This window comes from Tachysurus fulvidraco, chromosome 7 (genome assembly GCF_022655615.1).
Source record: "Tachysurus fulvidraco isolate hzauxx_2018 chromosome 7, HZAU_PFXX_2.0, whole genome shotgun sequence".
In the NCBI taxonomy this organism is placed as follows: domain Eukaryota; kingdom Metazoa; phylum Chordata; class Actinopteri; order Siluriformes; family Bagridae; genus Tachysurus; species Tachysurus fulvidraco.
The window spans coordinates 23,154,100-23,182,057 of NC_062524.1; the positions used below are offsets into that span (position 1 = coordinate 23,154,100).

The 27,958-nt window shown below is 41.1% G+C and overlaps 1 protein-coding gene across 28 annotated transcripts in view; it reads right to left on the bottom strand.

Moving 5' to 3' along the window:
- The window catches only part of LOC113635441 (adhesion G protein-coupled receptor L3), a 280,133-nt gene that overhangs the window by 62,424 nt on the left and 189,751 nt on the right, over positions 1 to 27,958 (bottom strand). For 20 of the 28 annotated variants that reach the window (XM_047816308.1, XM_047816328.1, XM_047816331.1 and 17 more), the window contains 4 exons: positions 22,946 to 23,299; positions 20,160 to 20,263; positions 15,880 to 16,065; positions 12,678 to 12,716 (listed from right to left, as the gene is read on the bottom strand). In XM_047816308.1, the coding sequence (XP_047672264.1) occupies positions 12,678 to 12,716; positions 15,880 to 16,065; positions 20,160 to 20,263; positions 22,946 to 23,299 (683 nt within the window). The remainder of the gene's footprint in view (positions 1 to 12,677; positions 12,717 to 15,879; positions 16,066 to 20,159; positions 20,264 to 22,945; positions 23,300 to 27,958) is intronic. The other 8 variants (XM_047816329.1, XM_047816330.1, XM_047816322.1 and 5 more) reach the window with 1 other exon arrangement.

Genomic DNA, 27,958 nt, shown 5'->3' on the forward strand with positions numbered 1-27,958 from the left:
ACCTCTATTACTGAGGCCTGCTTACTTCGTACTCCCTCCAATGAGACACGAGCCATGGTGCTGAGACTTAGAATCCAGGCCAATTAAAGATTTAAATTGCCAATGGCACAACATGACAAGAATACTAATGGATAAAAAAAAAAAAAAAAAAAAAAAGTATTAGAGATATAACTTGAAAATATGGGGAAGTTTTAGCTTGGATGACTGCTTTCAAGAATCTTTGTGTTCCAAAAATCGATAAGGCTTTTAGAGATCTCTTAAAGGAAAGAAGATAACACAGGGAAAGAAAAGAATTTAGAGAACTGACAGCTCTCACTTGCATCTTTAAGTCAACTTTCTAATTTTTTACCCACTTCAAAGCCCGCATGCTGAAGGCTAGAGTTTACATTCGCTGGATTTTCAAAGTGCGGAAAGCTACATTTGATCCTAAATGCAAGGCATCACACGTGTGAGAGCACAGCATCAGACCCTTCAGAGGAAGAAAAGGCCAGATCTATTGCTGGGTGGTGCTGGAGCAGACAGTGAACCCATGGGATATGCTGGCTTTTGATCAATGGGCTATGAAAGAGAATGAGTTTTTTAAACAGCAGGGCTGAGAAATCTCATGGAGGGGGGGAAAGAGAAAGAAAGAAAAAAACGACCGTCTGTCTGCCCATCTGCGTGTCTGTCTGTCTTCTCTTGCACACAGTCAGAAGGATCGTGAAATAACGTGTGAACCTTGCCTCATAAGAGCTGGAGGAAGATGGGGAAAAGGGCCACTTCTGATGAGGACGAGAAGGAGATTGTGGGGATTTGGATGGAGAGAGTGAAGGAGAAGGTGCTTCGGAGGCAGGAGCTTGCTACAATCTATTTGACTTATAGAGGGATTTGACACACCAGACACACCCACCAAATCATCCAAAAAATATAAATAAATAAATAAATAAATAAATAAATAAATAATGTTGACGAGATATTTAACCTCTTTTTAATTAACATTTTTACTAAAAGAGTCTTGTAGAGTGTTTTGTGGTGTTTCTTTTTTGTAACAAATCTTTGTGCCTTCCAAAAGGAAAGAGATAGAGACACACACAGAGAGAGAGAGAGAGAGAGAGAGAGAGAGAGAGAGAGAGAGAGAGAGAGAGATAGACAGCAGGCAGCTGCTGTCATGTAAGCGATAACAGGAACAAACTTGTTTCACTGACTGTCTAACACACTAAATGTAACTAGAAACGGATAAAAAATAATTTAAAGAATTCTCTAATAAATGAAACTAAATTCTGTGAAACAAGATGAAAACTATTATGTTCTAAACACAAACTAACATAGTCAGTGATCGGTGATTATACGTAGGACCGTTTTAAGAAAATCTGCTACACGCAAGTGGAATGTGTGTCTTGATTCTTTTGTTTAGCCTCGTATCGCCATCCTGGTTATCTCATTTCCCTTCATCCCCCAAAAGCCTGTCTGGATGCTAAGCTCTGTCTCTTTGGCTGCTGTGGTTTAGGCCAGCCTAAGGAGGTTTGTGCTGCTAGAAGGGATTACACGTCTGATCCTGCACGTCCCGGCACACACAAGCAGATTACCACCTGACCCTAGATCAGCCATGGCCAAGCCACTTCAGCGGGAAGGACTACTGTGCATAGACTTGGGCCTGAACATGTCATGGGTTCAATAACAGCTGAAGACTGCAGCCATTATGCTCTAGCATCAGGGCACTCGAGTCAAGGCTGTTTCTGAGGGACTGTCATCTATCTGTGTGTCAGAAAAAAATGGCATCTCTCTTTTTTATTTTTATTTTATCAAAAAAAAAAAAAAAACACTGGATGACACTTTACTTCAACTGCTGCATAAACAGTTCATGATAACTCACAGCAGCTTATATAACATATACAAAGCCTTATTTCAACAGATGTCAGCTGTCATAAAGACAGTTTGTAGATGTCTGAACTGTTTAATCGTGTTTAATTGTGTTAATGAGAATGATTACTACAAGCACTACAGGTTGTTAACAATCATGTATGTTGTAACACAACCTTACCTCACTCAGGTGTGTTTATGTTGATGTAGCTGTCATAAAGGGTTTATCTGATTGTCATGATGCTTTATAAACCCAACACACATCCCTCTGTTTTTATTTAAAAAAAAAAAGTCCTATAAACAGAGGGATGTTTGTTGGGTTCATAAACCATCATGACACTCACATAAACCCTTCATGACAGCTACATCAACATAAACACACCTGAGTGAGGTAAGATGTGTTTACACATCTGTTGATGTAGCTGTCATAAAGCTGTCATAAGGGGTTTATGGGAGTAAAAAACTTGGAACAAACTTGGAAACTCTTCAGGAGTTCTGAAGGCTTCATGTGATTAGTTGGATTTTAGACGTGTGTGTGTGTATGTGTGTGTGTGTGTGTGTGTGTGTGTGTGTGTGTGTGTGTGTGTGTGTGTGTGTGTGTGTGTGTGTGTGTGTGTGTGTGTGTGTGTGTGTGTGTGTCACTTTTTCTAACGGCCCACCTGGAAACAAAGACATGGCGATGCTCTACTTCCCTCATGGAAGAAGGAAGCTGTTGTATTTGCAAGTGTGACAATAAACTCTTACGAGGATCAGCTAAATGCTGGCTTTTCCAAATGATGTGAAGTTTATAGTATAATTTCCAGCACTTTCTTAAATGAACAATCATCATCACAATCGCGCACCAGTCTGTTTCTGTAGTAACACCGATTTTACATTTTCACATCCATGACCTCGGCGCTGAACTAAAGGAATTGGTGGCTTGTTAGTCAGGTGGTCAATAAAAGCTGCAGACCTTCTGCTGTCAGTCTGAAAACTCTTTCTACAGGAGACCACACAGCGATCGGTCTTAACCCGGTGTTTTCTTTTTCTCCCAAACTCTGCAACGACACAACATGCAGGGCTTCTGGGACTGTCCAAACCACATGACATGCAGCACCCGCTGTGCAATTTCTGATTGTGTGTCTGTTGCACAGCATCTAGCTGTACACCGTAGAATGTGGAGTTAACACAACAATGTTTAGGGATTCATAAATTCAGGGATTAGCACAGTGTGAAAATCTGTAATGTTCAGTTAAAAAAAAAAGAAAGAAATCGAAACATTATGTTCAGGTCGATTTATACAGTAGCTATGTTTAATATTTTGATCGAACGTCTTACTGTTGCATTGCTTTCATTCAAAGCGATTCTCCACAATGTCAATCAGCTTTAACAAAGGAGAAAAAAATAGTCCTATGTAGAGAAACATGGAACCACACGGGATTCAGTATTTGTTGCTCCATATTTGGATAGAGGTTTCCTCGAACCCCGACTTGTCCGCGGATATTCGTTTTCAGTCCGTTCCTAAATAGATTCACGCTACACACTGACTCTGGATGCTCTGGTTAGGTCATTTATCAGTATTGACTCCGAATCAGGCAGATAGAGTTCAGCTAATGAGACTGTAATGAGTGCACTGTTCGAACTGCGCACATTTAACCTCCATCACAAATCCACCAACAGTTCAATGATGATTCTAATAACGTGCGGGTCAATCTGTGGTGAATTAGAATGATGCATTCGGAACCCTGCCTTGTGGAGGACTTGTCTAGATCATTTGCTTTATTTGCTTTTGGCCATTTATTTTGTCAACTTGTATATAACCTACATGGCGTCTTATTCGTAGACGGCAAACGTTTATGAATTAAAACCTGCAACCTTCAAAAAGGAGTTGAACAAGATAATTCATTCATTCATTCATTCATTCATTCATTCATTCATTTTCTACCGCTTATCCGAACTTCTCGGGTCACGGGGAGCCTGTGCCTATCTCAGGCGTCATCGGGCATCGAGGCAGGATACACCCTGGACAGTGTGCCAACCCATCGCAGATGGCACACACACACACACTCTTTCACTCACACACTACGGACAATTTTCCAGAGATGCCAATCAACCTACCATGCATGTGTTTGGACCGGGGGAGGAAACCGGAGTACCCGGAGGAAACCCCCGAGGCACGGGGAGAACATGCAAACTCCACACACACAAGGCGGAGGGGGGAATCGAACCCCCAACCCTGGAGGTGTGAGGCAAACGTGCTAACCACTAAGCCACCGTACCCCCCCTGCTGAACAAGATAATAATTCGATTAATTTTTGGCAAATAAAGTAAAAAAAGTTTGTTCCTATTGTAAATGACACCTCTATGGCTCTAGAGGTAATTACGTAAAACAAGTACGATCCTTTATCATATTCAAAGTCTGGCATGTAAATGAATCAAACGAGCTAAAAAAATAAATCCTAAATGATCTGAGAAAGAGCTACATTTGCATTGTAAATGAGCCATTTCTCAATAATCTGGGATTTTTTTAGATATGATAGTGTATTAGTAATAGGAAGGAAGATTACTTTATGTGGAATTACTTTCCACATAAATGCACCCATTTGAATGGAGTGAGCTCGTACTTAGCAGAGACGGAGCATGCAGAACGGCTGAGCGCTTTTTGTAATTGGTTTCTCGCGCACGCTCCCGCCGTATGTCGAAGCGAATGTTCTGCCGCGTGACCTAAAAGCACATTTGTCTCCAGGGCAGCATCCCAATGCAGTGCAGAGGAATGAGCTTTCTCAGTGTGACGGACATTTCAAAACCACGTGTTTTGGGGCTTTTGGAACTCGGGGTTGCACTTGAAGATTGTGTTGCTGTGTTTGTGTGTGTTTGTGTATGTTGCACTGAGTATTATTGCTACTGAGTGTTTGTAACACTCTTATTGAGTGTCTGTAAACAAGTTTCAAGCTCTGAGGTTTAAAAGATTAAAGGGGCAAATCACAGAGACCGAAACAAACAGCAAAGTAGAAGAGAAACTTCTACTCATCCCAAACATGCCTGTGTGTGTGTGTGTGTGTGTGTGTGTGTGTGTGTGTGTGTGTGTGTGTGTGTGTGTGTGTGTGTGTGTGTGTGTGTGTGTGTGTGTCTGTGTGTGTGTGCATGGCTGTGTGTGTATGTGTGTGTGTATATGTGTGTATGTGTGTGTATGTGTGTGTATGTGTGTGTGTGTGTGTGTGTGTGTGTGTGTGTGTGTGTGTGTGTGTGTGTGTGTGTGTGTGTGTGTATGTGCATGTGTGTGTGTGTGTGTGTGTGTGTGTGTGTGTGTGTGTGTGTGTGTGTGTATATGTGTGTGTGTATGTGTGTGTGTGTGCTTGGGTGTGTGCTTGTGCGTGTGTATGTGTGTGTATGCGTGTGTATCTGTTTGTGTGTGTATGTTTGTGTATATGTGTGTGTATGTGTTTGTGTGTGTATGTGTGTGTATATGTGTGTGTTTGTGTGTGTGTATGTGTTTGTGTGTGTGTATGTGTGTGTATGGTTGTGTGTGTGTGTGTGTATGTTTGTGTGTGTGTGCACTTCCCAAAAATAGGATAGGACTAACAAACAGTTTTAAAATAAAAGCTAAAAAAAATACTTTTGCATTGTACATTTGGTACATTTCGCTGGTCCACACAAGGAACATTGTTTTTTTTTGTTTGTTTGTTTTTTCTTTTTTATTTCTTACTTTAACTTTGATCTAAAAGTCTAAAAAAGCCTAAATGTTTTCCTTTTGATGATTGTGTGTATGGTCGGGGTTATGTTGAGGTATAGACATACTGTAGCATATAGCTTGATGAATAATTTTGTGAATAAAAGATAAAAGGTCCTAGTAATGATATGACCTGTGTGTGTGTGTGTGTGTGTGTGTGTGTGTGTGTGTGTGTGTGTGTGTCTGTGTCTGTGTGAGCGTAGCCATGTTGATGTCTTAATATCCTTGTGGTGACCAAATGTCCCATCAAAGCCCCTGCTGCATTAATAATTATGTCAACAGAAGGTCCTTACAATGACATAGTCTAAGTGTGTGTGTGTGTGTGTGTGTGTGTGTGTGTGTGTGTGTGTGTGTGTGTGTGTGTGTGTACATTCTGACCCTGCTGCTCCGCTTGCCCTCATACTGATATCACTCAGGCCTTATCGGACCAGGCATCTCTAGCCTTTTGCATATGTGTGATCTGTGTGACATTCTGTCTCCTTGCAAAAGAGCTGACACTTTCTCATAATCCTTTATTCATGCAGCTTTAGTCTGTAATTTTCTAACATAAGCTTCCTGTCATACCCCCCCCCCCAGTATTAACCCTAATAGTAAGTGTGGCATATAAGCTGGCAGTAATAATACACTGATTGTGTGTGTTAGTGACTCCGAGTCTAAGCCAATAATCATAAAACTCATCTATTATACTATAACACAGCTATGTAATGCATGTAAAACTTTACACTCTCATTATATTCAAAGAGAGCAGTCCCCAGAAAAGGGCATGTGAAACACCAACAGTCAGTGTGTGTGTGTGTGTGTGTGTGTGTGTGTGTGTGTGTGTGTGTGTGTGTGTGTGTGTGTGTGTGTGTCCATATTATACAATGAGTGAGCCTTCAAGTTAGAACTTTTAACCGATGGTAAAGTCCTGCTCCAGAGCTAAAAGAACGTTCGAGTTGGTGATGTTCTAAAGATTCTTTATTATCTAATGTCAAAATTTAACATCGATTGCAACATTTTACATACCCTTAGTACAAGGAAGCCCGAACATCTTGTCAAACTATTTTTCCCACTGAACTTACTTTGGACATGGACTGTAGACTTGTTGGTAGACAGGGCTGCAATTCATTTTAAAATTGATTTCAGATTGGGTTTATATAATTATTTTTATTGACAAATTGTATAAGAACTATATTTTTAAACCCCAACACTATGGAGGAAGAAACGTTTGCATTTAGAAGACAATAGGATAACAGTTAAAAAAAAAAAATCATAAAATGCGCCTAACCAAACGTCTACCGGATACCGTAAAGAAACACAAGCGCTTGTTTGGTCTCAGCCTCTCTCTTTTGTCCTCTGACATCAAAACTGTCTGATTTGAGTTCTCCATCCTCTCAAATGCTCAGGTGCGAATAAGTCTACGTTGTTGGAACCGATAGGAGAAAAAGCAGGTGCGTTGTGAAGTGTTTTCTTGGCGAGTTCGGATTTGCATGGAAGATCCTCTTGCGTGTAGTGAAGAGCAGAAAAAACGTTCCCATTCCCCTAATCAATTACCGTCTCAACGCTCTCACCCTGCTGCAATCAATGCCTCTGTTTGCACACCCAACAGCTGCTGCTCCATCATCTCTCTCTCTCTACCACTCTCTCTCTCCCTCTCTCTGTACTTTCCTCACTCTTATTTAGCATGCTCAAACTGGTCATGCAACACACACTAGCCAGGTGAACAAAGTTACACATGTGCTGTCTTCAATGTGCAAATCATTCATATGCACGCAATTAACTGTCCCTGACCATCCATGTGGGATAAATCATCATTGTAATATGCTGAAAGCAAAACTGATGTGTTTATACACTAAAAAAGGTCTACATACTGTAGAACCTATTGAAGGCTCTACCAGGTGCTTCATTTGCCCCTTTTCCACCAAGGCAGTTTGAGTGCTGGTTCGGAGCAAGAGACTAATTTAGAACCAGTTCTTTCTGTTTCGACCGCCAAAGCACCGGCTCCGAAACAGGAAAAGTGGTTCTTAAGTAGCACCAAAACGTTGCTGTTCTAGACTTAAGAACTGCTTGGGGTGGGGCTGGGGGCGGGGCTACTGTTAGTGCATTTGATGATGTACCTTAAGTATACTAATGTTTAATACACTTTTACTTTACCGCAATATGATACATTATCAGCACACATGATAGTAGGTAGCTACATGCTGAGGGTAACTTTTTTCTGTGTTAACGATAAAATAACGTTATGTACTTTATCGATTACAACCTCCGTTTATACAGATTACACGGAGCCGCACGTACACGTTTTATTCGCCGCGTTTGGGTGTTAATGTAGGTTCGCAAAGCCATGAGCATTAACAGTAAAGCAACATCCACCATTGTTGTTGTGTTTGTGTTTGCCGCAGCTACGCTAACGTTGCTGGGACACGTGACACGTATACAGTGACTTCACACTCGGCGCTGTAATGGCTCTCTAGCCGATGGAAAGGCAAACCGGTTCTTAGAAGGTTCACCAGTGGAACCAACTTTGAACCAGAAATAGCGCTAGCTCTGAACCAGCACCCGGTTCTTTTCCGATGTTTTCCGGTGGAAAAGGGGCAATTGAGACCTTTTTGAAGGGTTCAGGCAAAAGAAGCCTACAGTGTTCTTTGTATCCTGTGAAAAATGTTCAATATAACAATAACCTTTTATGGGTTCATTCATACATTGTTAAGAATTTTTTTGTTATGATAATAGCAAAAATACATCAATCGTTTACACTGCATATCCTACTGGGTCGTGTGGAACCTGAAGCCTATCCCAGGAGATTTGTGGCACAAGGCAGGGCACAACATACAGCACAATCGCACACACACTTTGGACAACTAAAGATTGGACTGGGGAGGAAACTGTAGTGTTCAAACAAAAAACCCAAAGCACGGGGAGAGCATGCAATAAATACATGCATAAAGCACATTTTTGCCTCCTTGTGTCAAAAGAATTCTTTGTTGTCACTATAGAAGCTTTTTGCCATAAAGGCTTCTTTTTTTGAGCTACAGTAAGTAAATGCAAATAACAACCAATGAACATATTGAAATTACTGTAAATAATGGTGCAAAGATTCCGATACTGGTATCCTGTACTGTACTGTATATTGCTCTAATGCCAGCATCCAAGACCATGTGATACTGTAACAAAAGCCAAGTGTACGCTGTCATGCTAATGAACAGACGACTCATCATGACAGCAATCTGGCCATATTTCACAATTAATGATGGCAATAAAAGCAAAGCAGTCTGCAAACTGTGTTCTGTGCAAATAACTAGAGGAGAAACTACAACATTCTCCTACAATGTACAGTAAGTAATATGAATAAACTGAATAAACATCTTTATATAAGAGAGATAGACTGTAACCATGTGTGAGAGTCACTTCAATTCTGCAAGCACTGAGCACTGATACACTTTTGCTTAAAACCAATATGGAGTTTGTTGCTAGGTAGAAACATTAAAAAAGCTCAATAAAAGCTAAAGAATAAAGCTAAAAAAACAAAAAACAAAAACAATCTTCCTTGTTGCATTTAATTGTTTAATACTAAGCAGAAGGGATGTAATTAGGGTACTTCGGGACATGATGCACTGTGCTCTGATAATCTGACCATGTGCATTTTTGAAATGTGTGAATCATATCACGATAGCTCAGGAGTGCAACGATCAACACGTATTATGCAGTATGCAATTACACAACCATCTAATAACGGAGTCTTTTCAATCGTCGAATTGTGTTCGAAATATACCGAGAATTAAATCAAATCAAATTCATGAAGTCAGTATGATGAATCGAATCAAATTAAATTGTAACCAGAGAGTACCATTACACCCGATAATCCGTTTTGGTTTCAGCACCAATATTATTATAGGCAAATACCAAAAAAAACCACTTGGTCAGTTTTAAACAAACAAACAAACAAACAAATAAATAAATAAAGGGATTCCATGCATGCCTAATTGTCAGCTTGTCAGCTCTGAAGCTTTATCAAAGTGAGTACATAAAAACTAAATATTATTAACAATACAAGCTAATTTCATGAAGTGTATCTCTGTCTGCTGTGCATGTGCTGGCTGCAGTGGCTGTGAAATATAGATGTTGTTGCAGTGCATCAATAATTCATTGGTCAGTGCTGCCTGTGCTGTTCACATCCTCAGACATCTTCTTCACATCATGTATTTATGGACAGCACCTCACACTCCATTCGCTGAGCTCTGCTTCACCGCCAAGACTTTCTTCGTGTAAGACGTCTGTATTTTTTTTTTCATTCATTTCTTTTTTTAATTTCGTGGCGCTCATCATTACGGTGTAGCTGACAATCGTCAGCTGCTTGAAATCTCATCTTTGACAGGACCATATGGGCTTAAACTTTTTGTGTTTACTAAATGCTAGCAAGCTGATGCAACTGATTGAGGTGTAAAAACTGTCAATACAGCTAAAGGTACAAAGGATTATAGCCTGCTTTGTTTAGAATGGTGCAATGGATTTAAGCTCTAGGCCTGGTGAGATCTCTGCCCTCTGCTTTACAACCCAAAGCACTACTTCTGCTAGTTAAAGAAATACACCGGGATTTGTCCATGTAATTTCCACAGAAAATACTTTCAACACAGTTCCTTGTACTGAGAAAAGAGTCTACATCCTCGGCATTGTGGTGAAACCCCAGCAATATTGCGAGCCAGGTATTAATACACCCAGGATGGGATGTCAGTCTGTTGCAAATTCATACATTGATTCACACTTGGGGCAATTTAGAATAGCTAATCCACCTACTGGAATGTTCTGGAAGCTGGAAGGAAAATTTTGGACCCAGAAAAAAGCCCATGTTGGGAATATGTGAAACTTTGCGATGTGTGATACAGTAAATCAAGTGCAAGGTCAAACTGGGAACTTCCATCATTAAGGGCAGATGCTGACGTTAACACATTGACTGAAATTAATACTTTCATTATTTCTCAGGTCAATGTCTTCAACAGAAAGAAAGAAAGAAAGAAAGAAAGAAAGAAAGAAAGAAAGAAAGAAAGAAAGAAAGAAAGAAAGAAAGAACATTCTATACTATCTGTTCTTCAAGTATAATTTGTGTTACATAGCCATATATTCTACAATGTACAGTATATTGATGAAATTTAACAATTAACCTTCGACATCCATCTCGTATTTTTGAGTATTAGCCGTTTACATAAACAAGTCGTGCAGCCTCATCGCATAGCTTTCATTCCTGATTCCGCTTCTGGGTAATTCTTGTATCGTACTTGTCATCATAGAGATCCTTCCCACCCATTCGTCCATCACAATATCACAGAATCAATAAAACATCCATCCAACATCCATCCATTTGCTTCTCGATACAATGACCAGGCTCGACATTATTGTCCGATGTAATCGCATAAATTGAAAAAACTACAGTTGAAACACAAGACTAAAAGTACGGCACTGAGGAACATTAGTCAGGGTTCATGGTTCTAGGTTCTAGGTTTGAGGTTTCATGGATCTTGAGTGCTGGGTGGAGATTCAATTCCAATGTCTTTGATATTTATTTTTGTTTATTTTTTTTAGTAGAAACACTTTTTGAGTAAATTATAGTCACTATTTTTAAAACAACAACAGTATACATGTTTTGGCTAGCTGTTTGTTTGCTATCTTAAGACACCCCTCATGGCAGATTTTATAATACGTTGCATTTACATTTCTACGATAAGAGCCCCAGAATTGTGTCCACCATTCCAATCCTACAGTAAAGCAGTTTATTTTTCAGATTCAGATCTTAAGACTTTTTCCTATTCCACCGATGTTAGCTTGCTGTACTGTAATTCTTCTCCTAAGCAAATGTACCCAACCGTAGGGGTCTTTTTAAATCTACTTAACTAGGACCTGTTAACTAGGTCAAGTAAACAAGTGTTCTCCAAGCCAGAACTCCAAAACTCCTTTTCTCTATAAATGAGTCCTGATAACAATGAAAATAACAATGAAAACAAGAACCTTAAACTTTCACAGGACACAAAGTTTGAACCAGAACAATCGATAGACCCCGGTGTTGAAATCTTGTTTCTTCTGTGCCTGTGTGTCTCTCTACTTATGGACCAGGACCTGATCGATGACACTAGCTTCTAACCTCAAAAGATAAAGCACAACAAACTTGCTACATGGTCATTGGCTGTGTTTTTTCTAGATTGTTGGTACAATATTATTAATTTCTAAAATACTACTGATAATAACCTACATTATATGCTGCTCATACTTAATTATTAAGTTTTTTTTTTTATTTGATCTCCTAGTTCTACTTTTCATTATACATTTAATAAAAGTTTTCAGTACTCTAACTTAATAAATATACACAAATTTAGATATATTTTATACACATATACACAAGAACTTTTATAAAGCAAGGGGAAGAGAAAGATGGAGAGCTTTGTATCTACAGCAGTTAATACTAACACAACATATTCCCCAACACGTTTATTCCTCAGTAGTCACTGAATCTTATTTCACCTGCAGCAAAAAATAAATAAAAAAATAAAAAAGGGAAGAAAAATATGTGCAAAATGAATTAGAGTTTTGTTCCGGTGAACAGTTTTCAATTTATTTCGACTGAAAATCAAGCTTAATTGCTTGTGATTGGTCGAAATTATCATTGTTTACCAAATTCAAATTCGAGCAATGTTTAGCAAATTATTTGACGTTAATTCCCAATTGTCGGCAGATAAAATTAGCTAATAATCCGATAAAAATCCGTTTCGATTCAGTGACCGTGTAGGGTTCTTTTTAAACCCACTCAGGAATAAGTGCGAACCTTTGAGGCCTGGATAAAATGATAAAGAGCATGTGCAGGCTTTTAAACATGCATGGTGAGTCTCTGCGTTTCTGACTGGAGATTATACTCTATTACGAGCAATTTGCTGTAAATGATGTAATGTTTTGGTTCAAGGCCACAAAGGATAGAGAGGTGGTATAGGTAAAATAAATAAATAAATAAATAAAATAAAAAAGGACAAATGAAACACAACATGGTCTTGGTATAAATGAAGGGCAGGACATTAAGCACCACATACACAGACGCTGAGGTAAATAAAGGGCTGGTGTGAGAATGAGAATGAGAATGAGGTAATGGCATAGAGGAGGATTTAAATACCTGTACGAAAAAGCGGCAGGAGCGCTCCCTTTTCTGCAGCTGAAAAGCCCAAATAACTTTGTTAGAAGAAATGATTATTGTCAGTAAAAGAAAAAAAAAATACTCAAAACATACACACAACCTGTAAAATGATCACTTCTGTAAACGTTAACCGACCTTATAAGGACGACTTCATAACTATCGTTAGCGCTAACCTTGTGTTCACACTAGCTTGTGTTTAGTCCAGTGTTTTTTTTTTAATTAGTCTTGGTGGCAAACAGGAACTTATTAAAAATAACGAGTTAAACACAAGTTCCTTTGTTTGACTTTGCATGAAACATAATAGACTTCATACTAGCTGTATGACTAACAATCTCTGCTACAGCCTCCCGTTCTATATTTGTCTCGACGGTGATAAGATGGATCTGTGGTTATAACACTGTCTCCAATTTGTGTATGTTGAACAGGAAATACAAAGTAATTGAAGGTAGTAATTAAGGTTTTAAATGGGGAACTGATGAAGCATTGGACCAAATGCACTACAGGATTGAGGTGAGGAATAATTAGATCTAAAAGTTTGTCTGTTGTTGAGATGTTGCTTTGTTGAATGCAACTGTTGTTGGCTCTGTTTTGTGCTTGTTAAGAGAAAATCGGTCGTCAGGTCACTTGCAAGTGTGAACATTTAAAGTTAAAGGAAAAAAAAAAACATTACCTAAAAAACTAGACAACGAACTCTGTGATGTGGAGAAAAAACTGCTGAGAAATATATCAGTACATCATTTGTATTTGAGGTACAGGATTAGCATGCTAACCCATCAGAGCGTACTGTACGGTGTACGGAAAATCTTTGACACGTGAATTAGCGAGCAGTGCAGAGCAACCAGCGCTGAACAAATATTAACAGCAGCAAACTCTTTGCTGGTCTTTTCAGTAGCTGTCACATGGTGCTCACTTCTAAACTGTTTCGTTGTCTGACGTGTTCGAAGCTAGCCCTGCTGTTCTGCGCTGAAGCTCCTTTCTTCCATGTTAGCCTCCCTGTTAGCGCCGCTGCTGGCAGCTCTCACGCTCCTTTCATCCGTATAGTGTCGAAGATCTCGCGGTTTGCACACTCAACTGTGAGCTAAACCCACTGCACTGCTATCAAAGGGATCGTTCATAATGCTAGCGCAGCGTGACGAACAAACCCAGAGGCTAGCGTGACATTTGGGATGATACAAATTATACAGGGAAAAGGAGCGCCGAGTGAGGGGTGACCTTGAGGAAGCGAGACAGAGATGAAGAGGAAGAAAACTACTTTCTTTCCCCGTGAGCCTCGGGTTTCTTGTTATTGTCAGGGGAAGGTGAGAACTACCGTCACAGTCTTGTAGAAGATGATGAGCTCCTTTCTACGGCCTGAGAATACAGTTTTGATTTGTGTATGAACAGATCCAGTGTTTTCCATGCTAGAGGTTGTTCAAGTGAGTAGAATGTAGCTCTCATTCTGTGGCTACAACTCATTTAGTGGCTGTCGAAGCTGAATTAAAAATTAACTCCTTTACTGGTTTCTTTTGTGGGATACCAGAAAGACATTCAAGAAAACGTACAGCGACGATTACTGGCAGCGTTTTCTTCTTTTTCTGTAGTCGTTTCAGTCGAAGAAAGTCACTTATTCTGTCGGCTGTAATTAATCGTACTTTAGCGATACATGCATTTGTAATTATATTTGCATAATGTTCTTCTAAAGGTCAGCTGTGTATTTGATTTCATTTTGAAATAATCATATTTATTCAAATCTGTACGCAGCATTAGCGTCTAAGGAAAGATAAATGCCGAAGCCGAGTTTCATATTTCTTGGATAAATAAATAAATAAATAAATAAATAAATAAATAAATAAATAATACTAATTATAATAAAACATTTCATACAAAAAAAAAAAAAAAACAGGTCGATCAAATCCAAATGTCCGAATAATTCAGCCGTAGAGTAATGGTTTGGGAAATCTGAAAAGCAAAAGGTTTGTGGGTTCGGTCCCTAGTGTGCTTTATCGGAAGTGATTCTTATCTCAGTCATCTGTTACTAATGGAGTTCCCACTGAGCACTGCTATTCTGCCCCGTGAGTAACGCACTTAACCCCCGAGTATCCTCATGACGTCCTGCAGCTAAAAACCCTTCTCCGTGCACTTTGCTTCGAAGTATAAAAGCTTTTCTTTTCTTTTTTTTTTTTTTTTTAATATTCATGGTATAACGGTGTGTATATATAGGAACCTGTCGATATTTCTGTAACGGAATGAGTAAAAGAGAAGCTGTCAAAAGACTCGAATGCTTGACTTTGTTAGTCTGGATCACTGATTGAAGGGTTTTTGACCGTAATGACACGAAGGTCAATAAAAGAACATATATCTGGTCCATGTGTCTCAGCGTGTAGTTTTCTCGAGTTAGGAGATCCATCTGGAGCTGAAGTGAGCAGGACATGAGCAGGTTGACTGTTTTTACTGTCCAAATGTTTTCAATCCTGTCTCAACATCAGATGGAAAGAAACACGGTTTACAGCAAATCTAACAATGTTCATGAGCGACTTTAAAAAAAAAAGGAGACAGGGAGCACACTGGCAGTTTGAACTGGCTGCTCTGAGCACCAAAAGGAAAGGAAAGGAAAGGAAAGGAAAAACAAGCATATCCCCGGTAGCTTGTCAGCCTCCGTGCTGAAAGTATTTTTATTGGCCTCGGAAGCACAGGGAGATTGTTCAAGCCTGGCAAAGACGACCATCATTAAAACAATACCTACTGCTTAGCTCTCTCTATCTAACATAGTCTCCAACTCTTTCTTACTTTAAGGCAAGCTGTAATCTCGCAATTGGAACTTCACACCCAAACATAATTGCTGCTCTGCTGCAATATGCCCGCAAATGTGTGTCACCAGTCTGAAAGAACTCAAAGTCAAAGTAATAAGACTTAAAGAACTTTGACTGGCTGGACTCTGAGATATCGAAGGCGTCACGAAATCCTCGTCTCCATACCTGTCAAACAATCTTGGCTCAGCGTGTGATCACTTCCAGCTAGCCGCTGCTTTGGGCTGAAGCCTGTCTGGAAGGTATCCAAGATGCTGAACAGCTTGCTATGCAGCTAAATCTACTGTAGCATGGCGGCTTGCTCGCAAATTTTCATACTCGTATATAAAACACATTGATAATCCAACACTTGAGAACTTGAGTTCTTCAGAGCTTTAATAGAGAGGTTGTTATACCTTATTGAGACTGCGAGCGGCGCTGTCTTTGCCCCCCGGAGTGAGATTGCGCAGCTGGACGTCCAGCAGGTCCACTAGCTGGCCCAAAGCTCGCACCGTGTATGTGATGTCCCCGGAGTGGATTCGGTTCTTGGTCTGCTCTGATAGCTCACGTGACACGATGGCCGCCGGCTCTCCAGCTCGGATCTTTGAACAAAGCACAGATTTGATTTAACCATTGATATATTATCAAATATCTTCATATTCATAAATCTTATTACAACTCTTTAGGATATATAAAGGATATATAGGGCTATATACAGTATATATAAGTATTGACCTTCCTTGAATTTAGTGCAGTGTGATGCTGAAATGAATACATTAATAAGGTTTAAATATCAGAAATCTCCATAAATTAAAGCACGGTGGTGGCAGCATTGTGTCTCAACAGTCTCTTGGTTGTTTGGGTAACACGTGCAGAATAAATGACACCAGTCTTTACACTTACCTGCGTAATGATCGTTAGGATTGTTTAGGTTATATTAGATTAAATTTCATTGTTTATTCATTTGGCGGAAACATATACAAACCCGAACTCTACATTTTCATAATTTTAAGGCTGTTTTCAAAAATTCAGCTCTTAAAAAAAAAAAATGCATGTACATTACATTACGTAGTACACAAATGGGATGTAAGCAAATACATCAGACATGTAAACAACACGCTCTAAACAGATCCAAATACAGATGCAAATAGGATGCACACGATTCGTTGGTGTTGTTCTTGTTCTTGTTCTTTTTCCCTGTCCTCAGAGGCTTACCACTTAAAGGTAGCCTAACCTTACCTTAACTGCCTTAGAAAGCACCAAAACGAAACCACATAATAAAAACACCTGTATTTCTATCACACAGCATGTGTAAGCAACCGGATCCACGATTTCCGAAAGCATATAAACACACACACACACACCAAAAAAAACCCTAAAAAAAAATCATCATAATAATAATAATGTTTGCGTTGTTATTAATTGCAACACGTATTTTAAGGAAAAAAACATATTTGCAATAATAATAACAATGAAATGCTGCTTGATGAAAACATTTTTATGCTGTATCTGATCTTCATGGATTCTGATAATAGCATGGAATTCAAAAATAAACAATTCGGTCAATCGTTCGATCAATAAATAAAACTAGATCCAGGCCGATTTCTTTCCATTTAAATACAGACCTGGGAGTTTGTCGACTTTCAGAAGCACAGACTGGATATTACCTACACTGAACACCTTTAGGCTCTATTTGATCTGCTGTGAGTCTAACAGCCTTGTAGTTAAATGCTCCAGCCATGTGGAAGAAGCACAATCCCTGTCTCGTCCGCGTCGCGTCACGTCTCGTCCGATATGCAACAGCTGCTGAAATCTTTCTCTATTCCACAGACTGTGATTTTAAAAACCATCAAGATGTGTTCCTATCCCCTGTGGGCACTGGAAAATACGTTCCTGTCTCAAACGCCTTTGTAACTTCCTGTTGCGGCATAGTCAGCCAGCGTTGGGTGCTTTTAAGTCAAGACAGAAAAGAAAGAAAAAAAAAATCTTGGAATAAAAATGCCTCCACTGAACTGCTGTGCTTTCTGAAGGGTGTTTATGTATTTTTTTCTCAAGGAAAGGATTTAATTAAAAAGCTCCTCCAGCGAAGGAACAAATGTGTTTATTTGCTAATGAGAGTCGTGTAGACGGCGAGGAATAAACTGAAGCCTTGTAGTAGTCTGGCCTCACTGCTGGCACTTACATTACCGTGCATATCTCTGCCAGGCAGCTCCTGTAATCACACACACACACACACACACACACACACACACACACACACACACATATATACACACACATACACACGCACATGTGCCGGCGAATCGTTTCAGAGCACTGCTCCAATTTAGACAGAAATGTTCCAATTCAGTTGGGAAGAAAAACAACACTTGTTAGATCCAAAAGCATTGCACTGAGATACAGAAGATGACTTATCAAATCAATGGCTGAGGATGTGTGTGTGTGTGTGTGTGTGTGTGTGTGTGTGTGTGTGTGTGTGTGTGTGTGTGTGTGTGTGTGTGTGTGTGAGAGAGAGAGAGAGAGAGAGAGAGAGAGAGAGAGAGAGAGTGTGTGAGAGAGAGAGAGAGAGAGAGAGAGAGTGTGAGCATGAGCATGAGAGCGTGACTGCGTGAGAGAGAGAGAGAGAGAGAGAGAGAGAGAGAGAGAGAGAGAAAAAGAAAGAGAGAGAGAGAGAAAGAGAGTGTGTGTGCGTGTGTGTGTGTGCGAGAGAGAGAGAGAGAGAGAGAGAGAGAGAGAGAGAGAGAGAGAGAGAAAGAAAGAGAGTGTGAGCATGAGAGCGTGAGTGAGAGAAAGAGAGAGAGAGAGTGTGTGTGTGTGTGTGAGAGAGAGAGACAGAGAGAGTGTGTGAGAGAGAGAGAGTGTGTGTGAGAGAGAAAGAGAGAGAGAGAGACAGAGAGAGAGTGTGAGAGAGAGAAAGAGTATGAGAGAGAGAGAGAGAGAGAATGAGAGTGTGTGTGAGTGAGAGAGATAGAGAGAGAGAGAGAGAGAATGAGAGTGTGTGAGTGAGAGAGAGAGAGAGAGAGAGAGAGAGAGAGAGAGAGAGAGAGAGAGAGAGTACAGGTTTACACCCTTCCCTCACACACCAGTATAGCAGACAGGGTTAGAGCAGATCAGGGCTGGATGATGGTGGATACGGCCGAGTTCAGACCAGGCTTTAGGGACGGACCTCTCGGCTCAGAGGCTTGGCGGCTTAATGAATTCCAACAGACGGGATGTGAGGGTGCGCTCGCTTCTCTCGGGATTAATGCATTCCAACAGACGGGATGTGAGGGTGCGCTCGCTTCTCTCGGGATTACATTAGCTTTCATGTTGATTCGCTTTGGAAGGTGCATTTTATCCAAAGCAGGTCAGGCAGAAAACAATCCAAACATCCAGGTCATGCTTTACTTTTAAACCCAGACTCATAGGCAGTCATGAGACTTCATTACTGTGTTCACAATAACTTAACTAAACCAGACAGACAGACAGACAGAGACAGACAGACAGACAGACAGACAGACAGACAGACAGACAGACAGACAGACAGACAGATAGATAGATAGATAGATAGATAGATAGATAGATAGATAGATAGATAGATAGATAGATAGATGCAGTGGATACGTCTACACACCCTTTAAATATTGAAGGTTTATGTTGCGAAACAAACCCAAAATAAATACAGTCCGATATTTAATATGATACGAATATGATACAGCACCCAATGACATTCATGTGAAAAAACCTAAAGCCACTAAAACAATTCAGTAGCCAAGTTGCAGCAGTCCCAGCTGAAGAGGAGCAGCTCAGTAGCACGATGCCGCCACCACCATGCTTCACTTCAACTTTTACAATTATGCCCAGAAGGGTTTCCCTTGGTCTCATAAAACCATAATACATTTTGCAACATGGTTTGAGGTGATTTTTTTTTCTTTTTCATGAGAAGGGCATCTGTCTAGCCTTGCCTTTTTTCTCTCCTGTCCATTCCCCCTCCTTCTTGCCTTTTCACCCTCACCCCTCGGCTCTTTTTGTCTCCTCTCTGTCTCCTTCTCCTCTGCCCTAACCGCTCGCTCTGTCTCTCAGGACTTAGTCTGACAGCTTGATCCTCATTTGAAAGTCTAAGTTTCCGCTGTAGGTTGATGGCCGCATCACTCGCACATAAATTTGCCTAACAGAGAATAATAACACCTGCGGTAAAACCGAACTCTGGGCTTATAAATCATTTGTGCCGGGTTAATGAAGTATACATAGACCCCCAAATCCCCACCTCCCACCATAATCACCTGACACTGGTAGGAAGCCTCACTTTAAATGAGCCAATTTCTGTACTGCGCTGTTGATCGCTTTGTATTTTTCTCTTCCAGGAAAACAAATAAGGTACAGCAGAAAGTGTTGACTGTCTTTAGGGGATACTTTAAATGAAAAACCGCAGTAGGAACTGCAAGTATTTTTCTTTCTCACTTAAAGATTTTCTAGACCCACACACACACACACACACACACACACACACACACACACACACACACACACACACACACACGCACACACACAGAGCTTTTTTGCACGCCCTCCGTGCCTCGGTATTTTGATAATGGGTCGATGTGAGGTTTGAGAATTGAACGCTTATAAGTTTTATTGCCCGCAGGTCTCCTGGTGTCCTCAGCTGACCTGTCACCATTACATGGATGTAAAGTGTGTGTTTGTGAGATGTTTTTACCTTCTGGCTAATGATGTTCACCCAAGCTGAAGTGCAGTTGCTGAGATCAGGACCCTGGAGATCCCACAAGCCGTCGGGACCCATGCACGCAAATGAGGCATTACCTACAGGGGATACAGGTAATACAAAACAGCTTACTCCATGTGTGTGTGTGTGTGTGTGTGTGTGTGTGTGTGTATGTATGTGTGTGTGTGTGTGTGACAAGATGCTTGCTCAAATTTAACCTTGCCAATGTAATACCATGAAAAAAGGACTCATGAACACAACCTAAAATCTTTTAAGTGCAGCAGATGATGTGTAATTGTTTTACACATAAACATGAGGCAAATTAGAGCAAAGCTTAGGATGTATTATGCAAACACAAACACACACACACACTTCATTGACATGTAGGTGCTGTGACATCATCTATATTTATATCTACATCTCTTGACAGCGAGACAGACAGACAGCTGGGTGTAGAATCCCTGAAGGAGCTGGAAAGATCCACGGCCTAGATTGAAGAAGCTGTTTACAGGACAACCTGTTCATGTAGCCTGGGCACACCAGAAAGATGGATGTTATGGAAGAGTGGTGAGACGTACATGAGATCCTGAGAGGAATGTGCCAAAAGTGCTGTGATTGGTTGAAAGTGACAGCCACAGATAGAGAAGCATGGTGGTGGTAGCATCATTTGTTACTATAGGCTTTTGATAGATAGATAGATAGATAGATAGATAGATAGATAGATAGATAGACAGACAGACAGACAGACAGACAGACAGACAGATAGATAGATAGATAGATAGATAGATAGATAGATAGATAGATAGATAGATAGATAGATAGATAGATAGATAGATAGATAGATAGATAGATAGATCATGCTACCACCATGATTTTGTATATTCATTCATTTTCTACCGCTTATCCAAACTACCTCGGGTCACGGGGAGCCTGTGCCTATCTCAGACATCATCGGGCATCAGGGCGGGATACACCCTGGATGGTGTGCCAACCCATCGCAGGGCACACACACACTCTCATTCACTCACACACTCACACACTATGGACAATTTGTCCAGAGATGCCAATGGACCTGCCACGCATGTCTTTGGACCGGGGGAGGAAACCGGAGTACCCGGAGGAAACCCCCGAGGCACGGGGAGAACATGCAAACTCCACACACACAAGGCGGAGGCGGGAATCGAACCCCAACCCTGGAGGTGTGAGGTGAATGTGCTACCCACTAAGCCACACACACACATATATATATATATAATCATGGTGGTGGTAGCATCCATATACAGTATATATATATATATATATATATATATATATGCAAACACACACATACTGTTGACCAATTCTGTTCTGGAGAACAGCTAATCCCGTGGCTAATCACCAAACTAAAACCAATTACCAGTAGTGGGGGGAAAAACAGCAGGAACAAGACAGTGTACCAGAACAGCTAGGAGGAAGGGAGGAAGAGAAACTGTGACAACATTAAACTGATAGAAAGTTTGACTGACACTTCATTTCCCTCTACCTGAGCTCTCTTTAGCTTTTAGCAGATAAAGAGGAAAGCAGACACAGTGAGAGGAGGGTGAAAAAGTGAGACTGGGAAAGTGAGTAAGAAAGTAGTAGAGAATAGAAAGACAGCGAGGGCAGGGACGAGGTGATAGACGAAAGCGAAAGGGTAGAAGACAGAACACAAGTGGCAGAATAAAGTGCTGCAGAAGTACAGAGAAGAAAGACAGAGAGATGAAGGGGAATGTGTATATGACAGAAAGACACATACACACACACACACACACACACACACACACACACACACACACACACACACACACACACACACACACTAGTGATTGAGGCTGGAGATCTCCTGGCTCTGATGCTTTGAGTGGTGCTTCTCGTTATCTCAGAGCACGCAGAATCCAAGCCGACCCACATGCACCACAGATTCGCTAATGAATGGCACGAGCAATAATAGGAGCAACAAATACACACACACACACACACACGACATGACAGCATGCACACTACCAGACACTTTGAGCTCCACTCAAAGCCCTCACACTCTTTACAGAAAGTTCCAGAAGTGTTAGAGCGGTCTAATAATGCAGCGCAAATCGAATTCACCCGGTAAAGAAAAGCAAGAAAAAAGAACAAGATGAAGAGATGAATATAGGGAGCAGATTGTTCCTAGTTGGTTGCTTGTATGCTATCGTTTTAACGTATGCGAACGATCTGTTTGACTTGGAAGTGATAACTAACTGGTTTTGCAGATATTCATAACGTAACAATGCTGGTGTTGTGTAAGAGGTATAAAACGTGTTGGGATCACATTAGCATGTTATTCCTTAAAGGTGGGGTCTCCGTTGTTGGAGAAATGCTTCAGAAAACTGAGTCGGGACAAAAATTCTAACAAACGTGTAGCCAATGAGCAGAAAGGGGCGTGTCTTGTCAATATGGGTGGAGAGAGTGTTCAGTGCGTGAGCCAATGGAGACCCCACCTTTAAGTTATATTGTTATATTGTATGGTAATTAAATATAATAATGTACGGCAGCCATGTGGAAATCTGAGAAATGACCTACAGAGAAGTCCACTGCAGGAAAACATCTCACAGCAGAAGTTATTTACGATTTCGGCTTACTGTGATTAAAAATGTATTATATACAGAACAGAGAAGGCGGGTTTAAAATATAATATTTCTGTCAAGCTGGCAAACTATGATCAAGTGCGATTTAATCCCTATTAATATTGTATTAGTTAATGAATTATTATATATGGCATTTGTTACCTATTGTTCCGAATGGACACGGCTGTGTAGCGGTGAGGCCCTGCCGAGTTTTGGGCCAGGTTAGCTCTGCCTCGACAGTCGGGTTACAGAACTCTGCAGCGTAGTTAGGCAGGACAGAGGAAGGTGGTGGACGTGTGCTGGAAAGTGGCCCTGCGCCTCCTGGAGGTCGGAGCTCGATGGTGGTAGTGTGCGCCCTCGGAGTGAACACGCTCAGAGCCGGGGATCTGGTAGAGCTAAAGGTGGTGGTTGTAGTGGTAGAAGCGGTGGCTGTGGATACTGTAGTCGGCTGAGTGGAAATCCTGGTGGTGGTGGTTGTAGTGGTGTCCATGAAGACCTGAACCGACGAAGACGACTCTGTGGAGGCGGAAGGAGAGAAGATGCATGGAGTCAGTTGAGGATGCTGATGGACTAGCGAGAAGTAAATAGATTTACGTTTGTATTTGGAGCACGACTGCATCCTGAGTCGTAACTCATCACGCGTGGTCTTTGAGGCTACAAGACAAAATGAGAGAGAGAGTGAGAAAGAGAAAGAGACAGAGACACGGTGGGAGGGAGAGAGAGAGAGAGAGAGAGAGAGAGAGAGAGAGAGAGAGAGAGAGAGAGAGAGAGAGAGAGAGAGAGAGAGAGAGCATCAGCTTCAAATCAGCCATTCAATTAAACTTGACAGGTTTCTACATGGGCCTCCTACCACTTGACTTCACAAACAGCGTACAAACATACACACCCAAAGAGAGAGACAGCTACAACATGCTCAGTATACACACACACACTCACACACACACACACACACACACACACACACACACACACACACACACACACACACACACACACTCAGAGGCACTCTAGTTAGGCTAACAAATCAATAAGAATGTTCAACATTGCCTCTAGAACAAAGTGAACTGAAGGGAAAGATGTCTTCGACAAATACCCCTTTCCCCTCACATACTCCTTTCCTGTCCGATTCCCCTGCACACGTACACATGCCATGATACAAATGCCGTCTGCACCCAGAGGAAGAAAGCATCACGCGGCACCGTATAACAAGGACCAGAGCAGAAAGCTAGTAGTATAGGCATGCGTGACCTTGAGTAACAGCAGCAAGGACGTTTACAACAGAAGGTACTCAGACAAATTGTTGTATACCGAGCAGGTCCCACACAATCCCATCTTCATGACAAACATGACGTTTTACAGGTTAATTTGTGAAGCAATGCATGTTTCCATGGTAACCACACTGACCTTTTGTGCTTGGGGGGGAAAAATTAAGAAACCATGGCTCAAAATGAACTTTTTGAAAACCGGCGTCCCTGAAATCACCCGGGACAGCGATTTCAATCATCTTGGAACAACCTTGACCGTCCCGAGTACTACTTTTTCTCTTATATTAAGAATTATAAATTGTGAAAGAACAAATCACTTCAGGCCAGCACAAAGCTTTAGTCTGCTGTCAATCAAAACGGTCACGGTAGGCAAGCTGGCAAGTAGACTGACGTTAATGTTAACATAATAGCTAGGTGCTGTTTGGCTGAACAATACAGTCTGACAGAATTTGTTTCCCAGCCTAGTACTTTTTACGGCATTGTCAGAGGTGATGACGGCTCTTCACGTCTCCCTTTGAGACCCTCTGTTCCCTTTTCTGGAATAAATCTCAGCTTACTTTGTTCCAATAGCTATCGTCGTACGTAAGACGAACTATTAACTATCGAATAACTTTAACCTCTTAAACCTTTTTTTTCCCTCTGTATTTTTTTTAAATCTGTACAAAGTAACAACAGGGCTTCGTTTGGTGTGGGATTTGTGAGAGAAATGATATACTGAAGCAGGCTGTGCCGTGGGACAACGGGGTGTCATTAATTTACGGCTCGGTGTGTTTATTTGACACGGTGGAAGATTAGTTAAGCGTCACGTCTACGCTATTCTGACCGCGTCCGGGAAACGAGACAGACCATAACACACAAACACAAACACACACGTATACACACACCTACACACAGACATGTTAATTGCAGAATAAGGAGATGAAATTAATTTTGCCAGCAGCACTTTATGAGGCTGCGTTGAGCGTCTAATTGAGACAGACAGAATGAGGGGGGAAAGTAGACAGGGAAATAGAAAGAAAGAGAGTGAGTGAATTAAGATTATAAAATGAGACATAGGTCAATTCTACAAGGCTGGGGGTCTACCATACTTTACTAAATGAACCACCAAAGACCAACACGTACTGTAAAAGCACAGAAAAAGAAAATTTTTCACATTTTTTAAGCGTTAGCATTCACCATCAAACCCAGACACCATTAACATCAATATATATAAACATTCATAATATTCACTGTCACCAGTGTTCACTATCAAACACCGAAGTTCATCCCTAAGCACCATTAACTGTATTTTTTACCTATATTTACCATCAGTAGTCAACATCATCCATCAAATACACCAACGTAAAAAAAACAAAAAACAGATATCACTTTAGAACACATACATTAAGCATCACTCACTCACTCACTCACTCATTTTCTATCCAAACTACCTCGGGTCACGGGGAGCCTGTGCCTATCTCAGGCGTCATAGGGCATCGAGGCAGGATACACCCTGGACGAAGTGCCAACCCATCACAGGGCACACACACACTCTCATTCACTCACACACTCACACACTACGAACAATTTTCCAGAGATGCCAATCAACCTACCATGCATGTCTTTGGACCGGGGGAGGAAACCGGAGTACCCGGAGGAAACCCCCGAGGCACAGGGAGAACATGCAAACTCCACACACACAAGGCGGAGGCGGGAATCAAACCCTGACCCTGGAGGTGTGAGGCAAACGTGCTAACCACTAAGCCACCATGCCCCCACATTAAGCATCATCATAAACCTATTTGTTTGCAGTGGTTTCTTAAGTGGTTCAAGACCCGGCACTGCCAAGCTGCCACTGTTGGGGCCTTGAGCAACGGCTTTATCCTTCCCTGCTCCAGGGGTGCTGTATCATAGCTGCCCCTGCGCTCCAACCCCAACCTCATCAGTTGGGATATGGGGTATGGGGATGTGGTAACTCAGTGGTTAAGGTGTTCGAACTACTGATCGGAAGGTCATTGGTTTCAACCCCAGGCCCACCTCGCTGCCACTGCTGGGCCCCTGAGCAAGGCCCTTAACCCTGAATTGCTCAGGTGCATAAACTGAAATAAAAATGTAAGTCACTCTGGATAAGAGTGTCTGCTAAATGCTGTAAATGTAAATACGTGAAAAAAAAGAAAACCTTTAAAAATCATCTTTAAACACTAAAAAACACTGTACGACATCATACGCCAACCATCACCACCAAAAACCAAGCGTCAAGTATCGGTATTTACTATAAACACATCACATTCACCATCAAACCCTTTGAAAACCAACATTTAAACACCGTTATTCACTGCCATATCCCATCCCGTAATATACAATCCTGTCAGCTGTCGTCTAAAATAATGCACTAACAATGACAAGCCAAATAACCCCATGTGAAAAGAGGGAAAGCTTTCTTTAAACTTTTCACTGATCACACACAGGTGCAGCGCTCAAACACAGTCTTGGGGTTTGTTGGCGTTCGGTGGAGAATTTTTTTTTTCTTTGCTGGCACGAGCTCAGAGCTTTAGTTACCCTGTCAGCTCTGAAATACCCCTGACCCGTTTTGCTGAACCTTTGGGTCCGTTTCACTTTTCAAACACTTCAAACTATATAGAACTGCACTGAAGAGGCACATGGGCACGAAGCCAGTGTCATGCTCATACACACACACACACACACACACACACACGCTCACACACACAGACACACACGTCCATGTTGCTGCACAAGAAAACAAAAATAAAGAAGCGAAAGAGCAGCTCAGAAAAAGTGACAGAAACTAGGAAACTAGAGAAAAGATAAAAATGCAGAAAACAGGAATTAGCCGGTGATGCGAAATAAGAACAGAGCTTGTTTACTGAGTATGAGAAGAGAGCTAACATGGAAGAGGTGTGTGAGAGACTGAGACACTCCAGCTCACTGTAATTCCCCCTACCGGTCATGTCATTCACACATTTGTCTGTGGAAAGTGATAATTATGGCACTTCCATCTGTCTGGTCACCATATGCAAGCACTAAAAGAACAGCTACGGAGGGAGAGTTTTGTTAATACGTACTGTAACAAGCGAAAACAAGTAAAAACTGGGATGTGGAACATATCCATATGCTCGACGAAAGATTAGCAGAGGAAAATGGATTCTTAATGAGGAATCTGCAGAAAACCCTTCAACCTAAAAAAGCAAACTTCTGCTATTTCTATTTCAAGTCATTACTAAACACTATGAAGCCTATTTTTCCACTATAACATAATAGAGCACAAACATTTCAGAGCAAACTCATCCTACATCATTTAAATGGCTGTTTCCTGGCTTTCATTATGCTACTTCAACCATCAGACGAGGGTTCCTCAATGGTTCTTTGGCTAGTTCTTGGCTTCCCTAAAGACCTTTACTTGGAGCTCTGAATGGGAAACATTTTGATATAAGGTTCTACATCAAATATTTAAGAACCTCCTAAGAATTACAATACCTCATATAACCGCTGCTATAATATTATGTGTTCATTTCAGTATTTCTGCACATGCACTATAGAACATACGGTATGTACGCTGCTCGGCGATGCTTTCGTGTGTTGTCTTTTGTGTAATGTACAGTATTTTGTGTAATGACTTGTATTATGTAATGTCTCATTCGACTGTGTGCCACAACACATGTATATATAGGTGAAATGACAACTAGATTTGTAAAGTTCGTCGCGACAAACTTTGATGTTGGCTTTGACGATGCAAGTATTCGCAAAGGCCGGTGCTTTTTGGAGGCGAGTGGACATAAGGGTCAGTGTTACTTTTGGAGGCAAGTGGACAGAAAGATAGGGTGCCAAAACATTTGGGGGCAAGTTGCATGTGATGTCATTCGAATACTCCTGAGGAAGTTTCCCTCATTGGGCTGAGTGTTTTGATATGTCA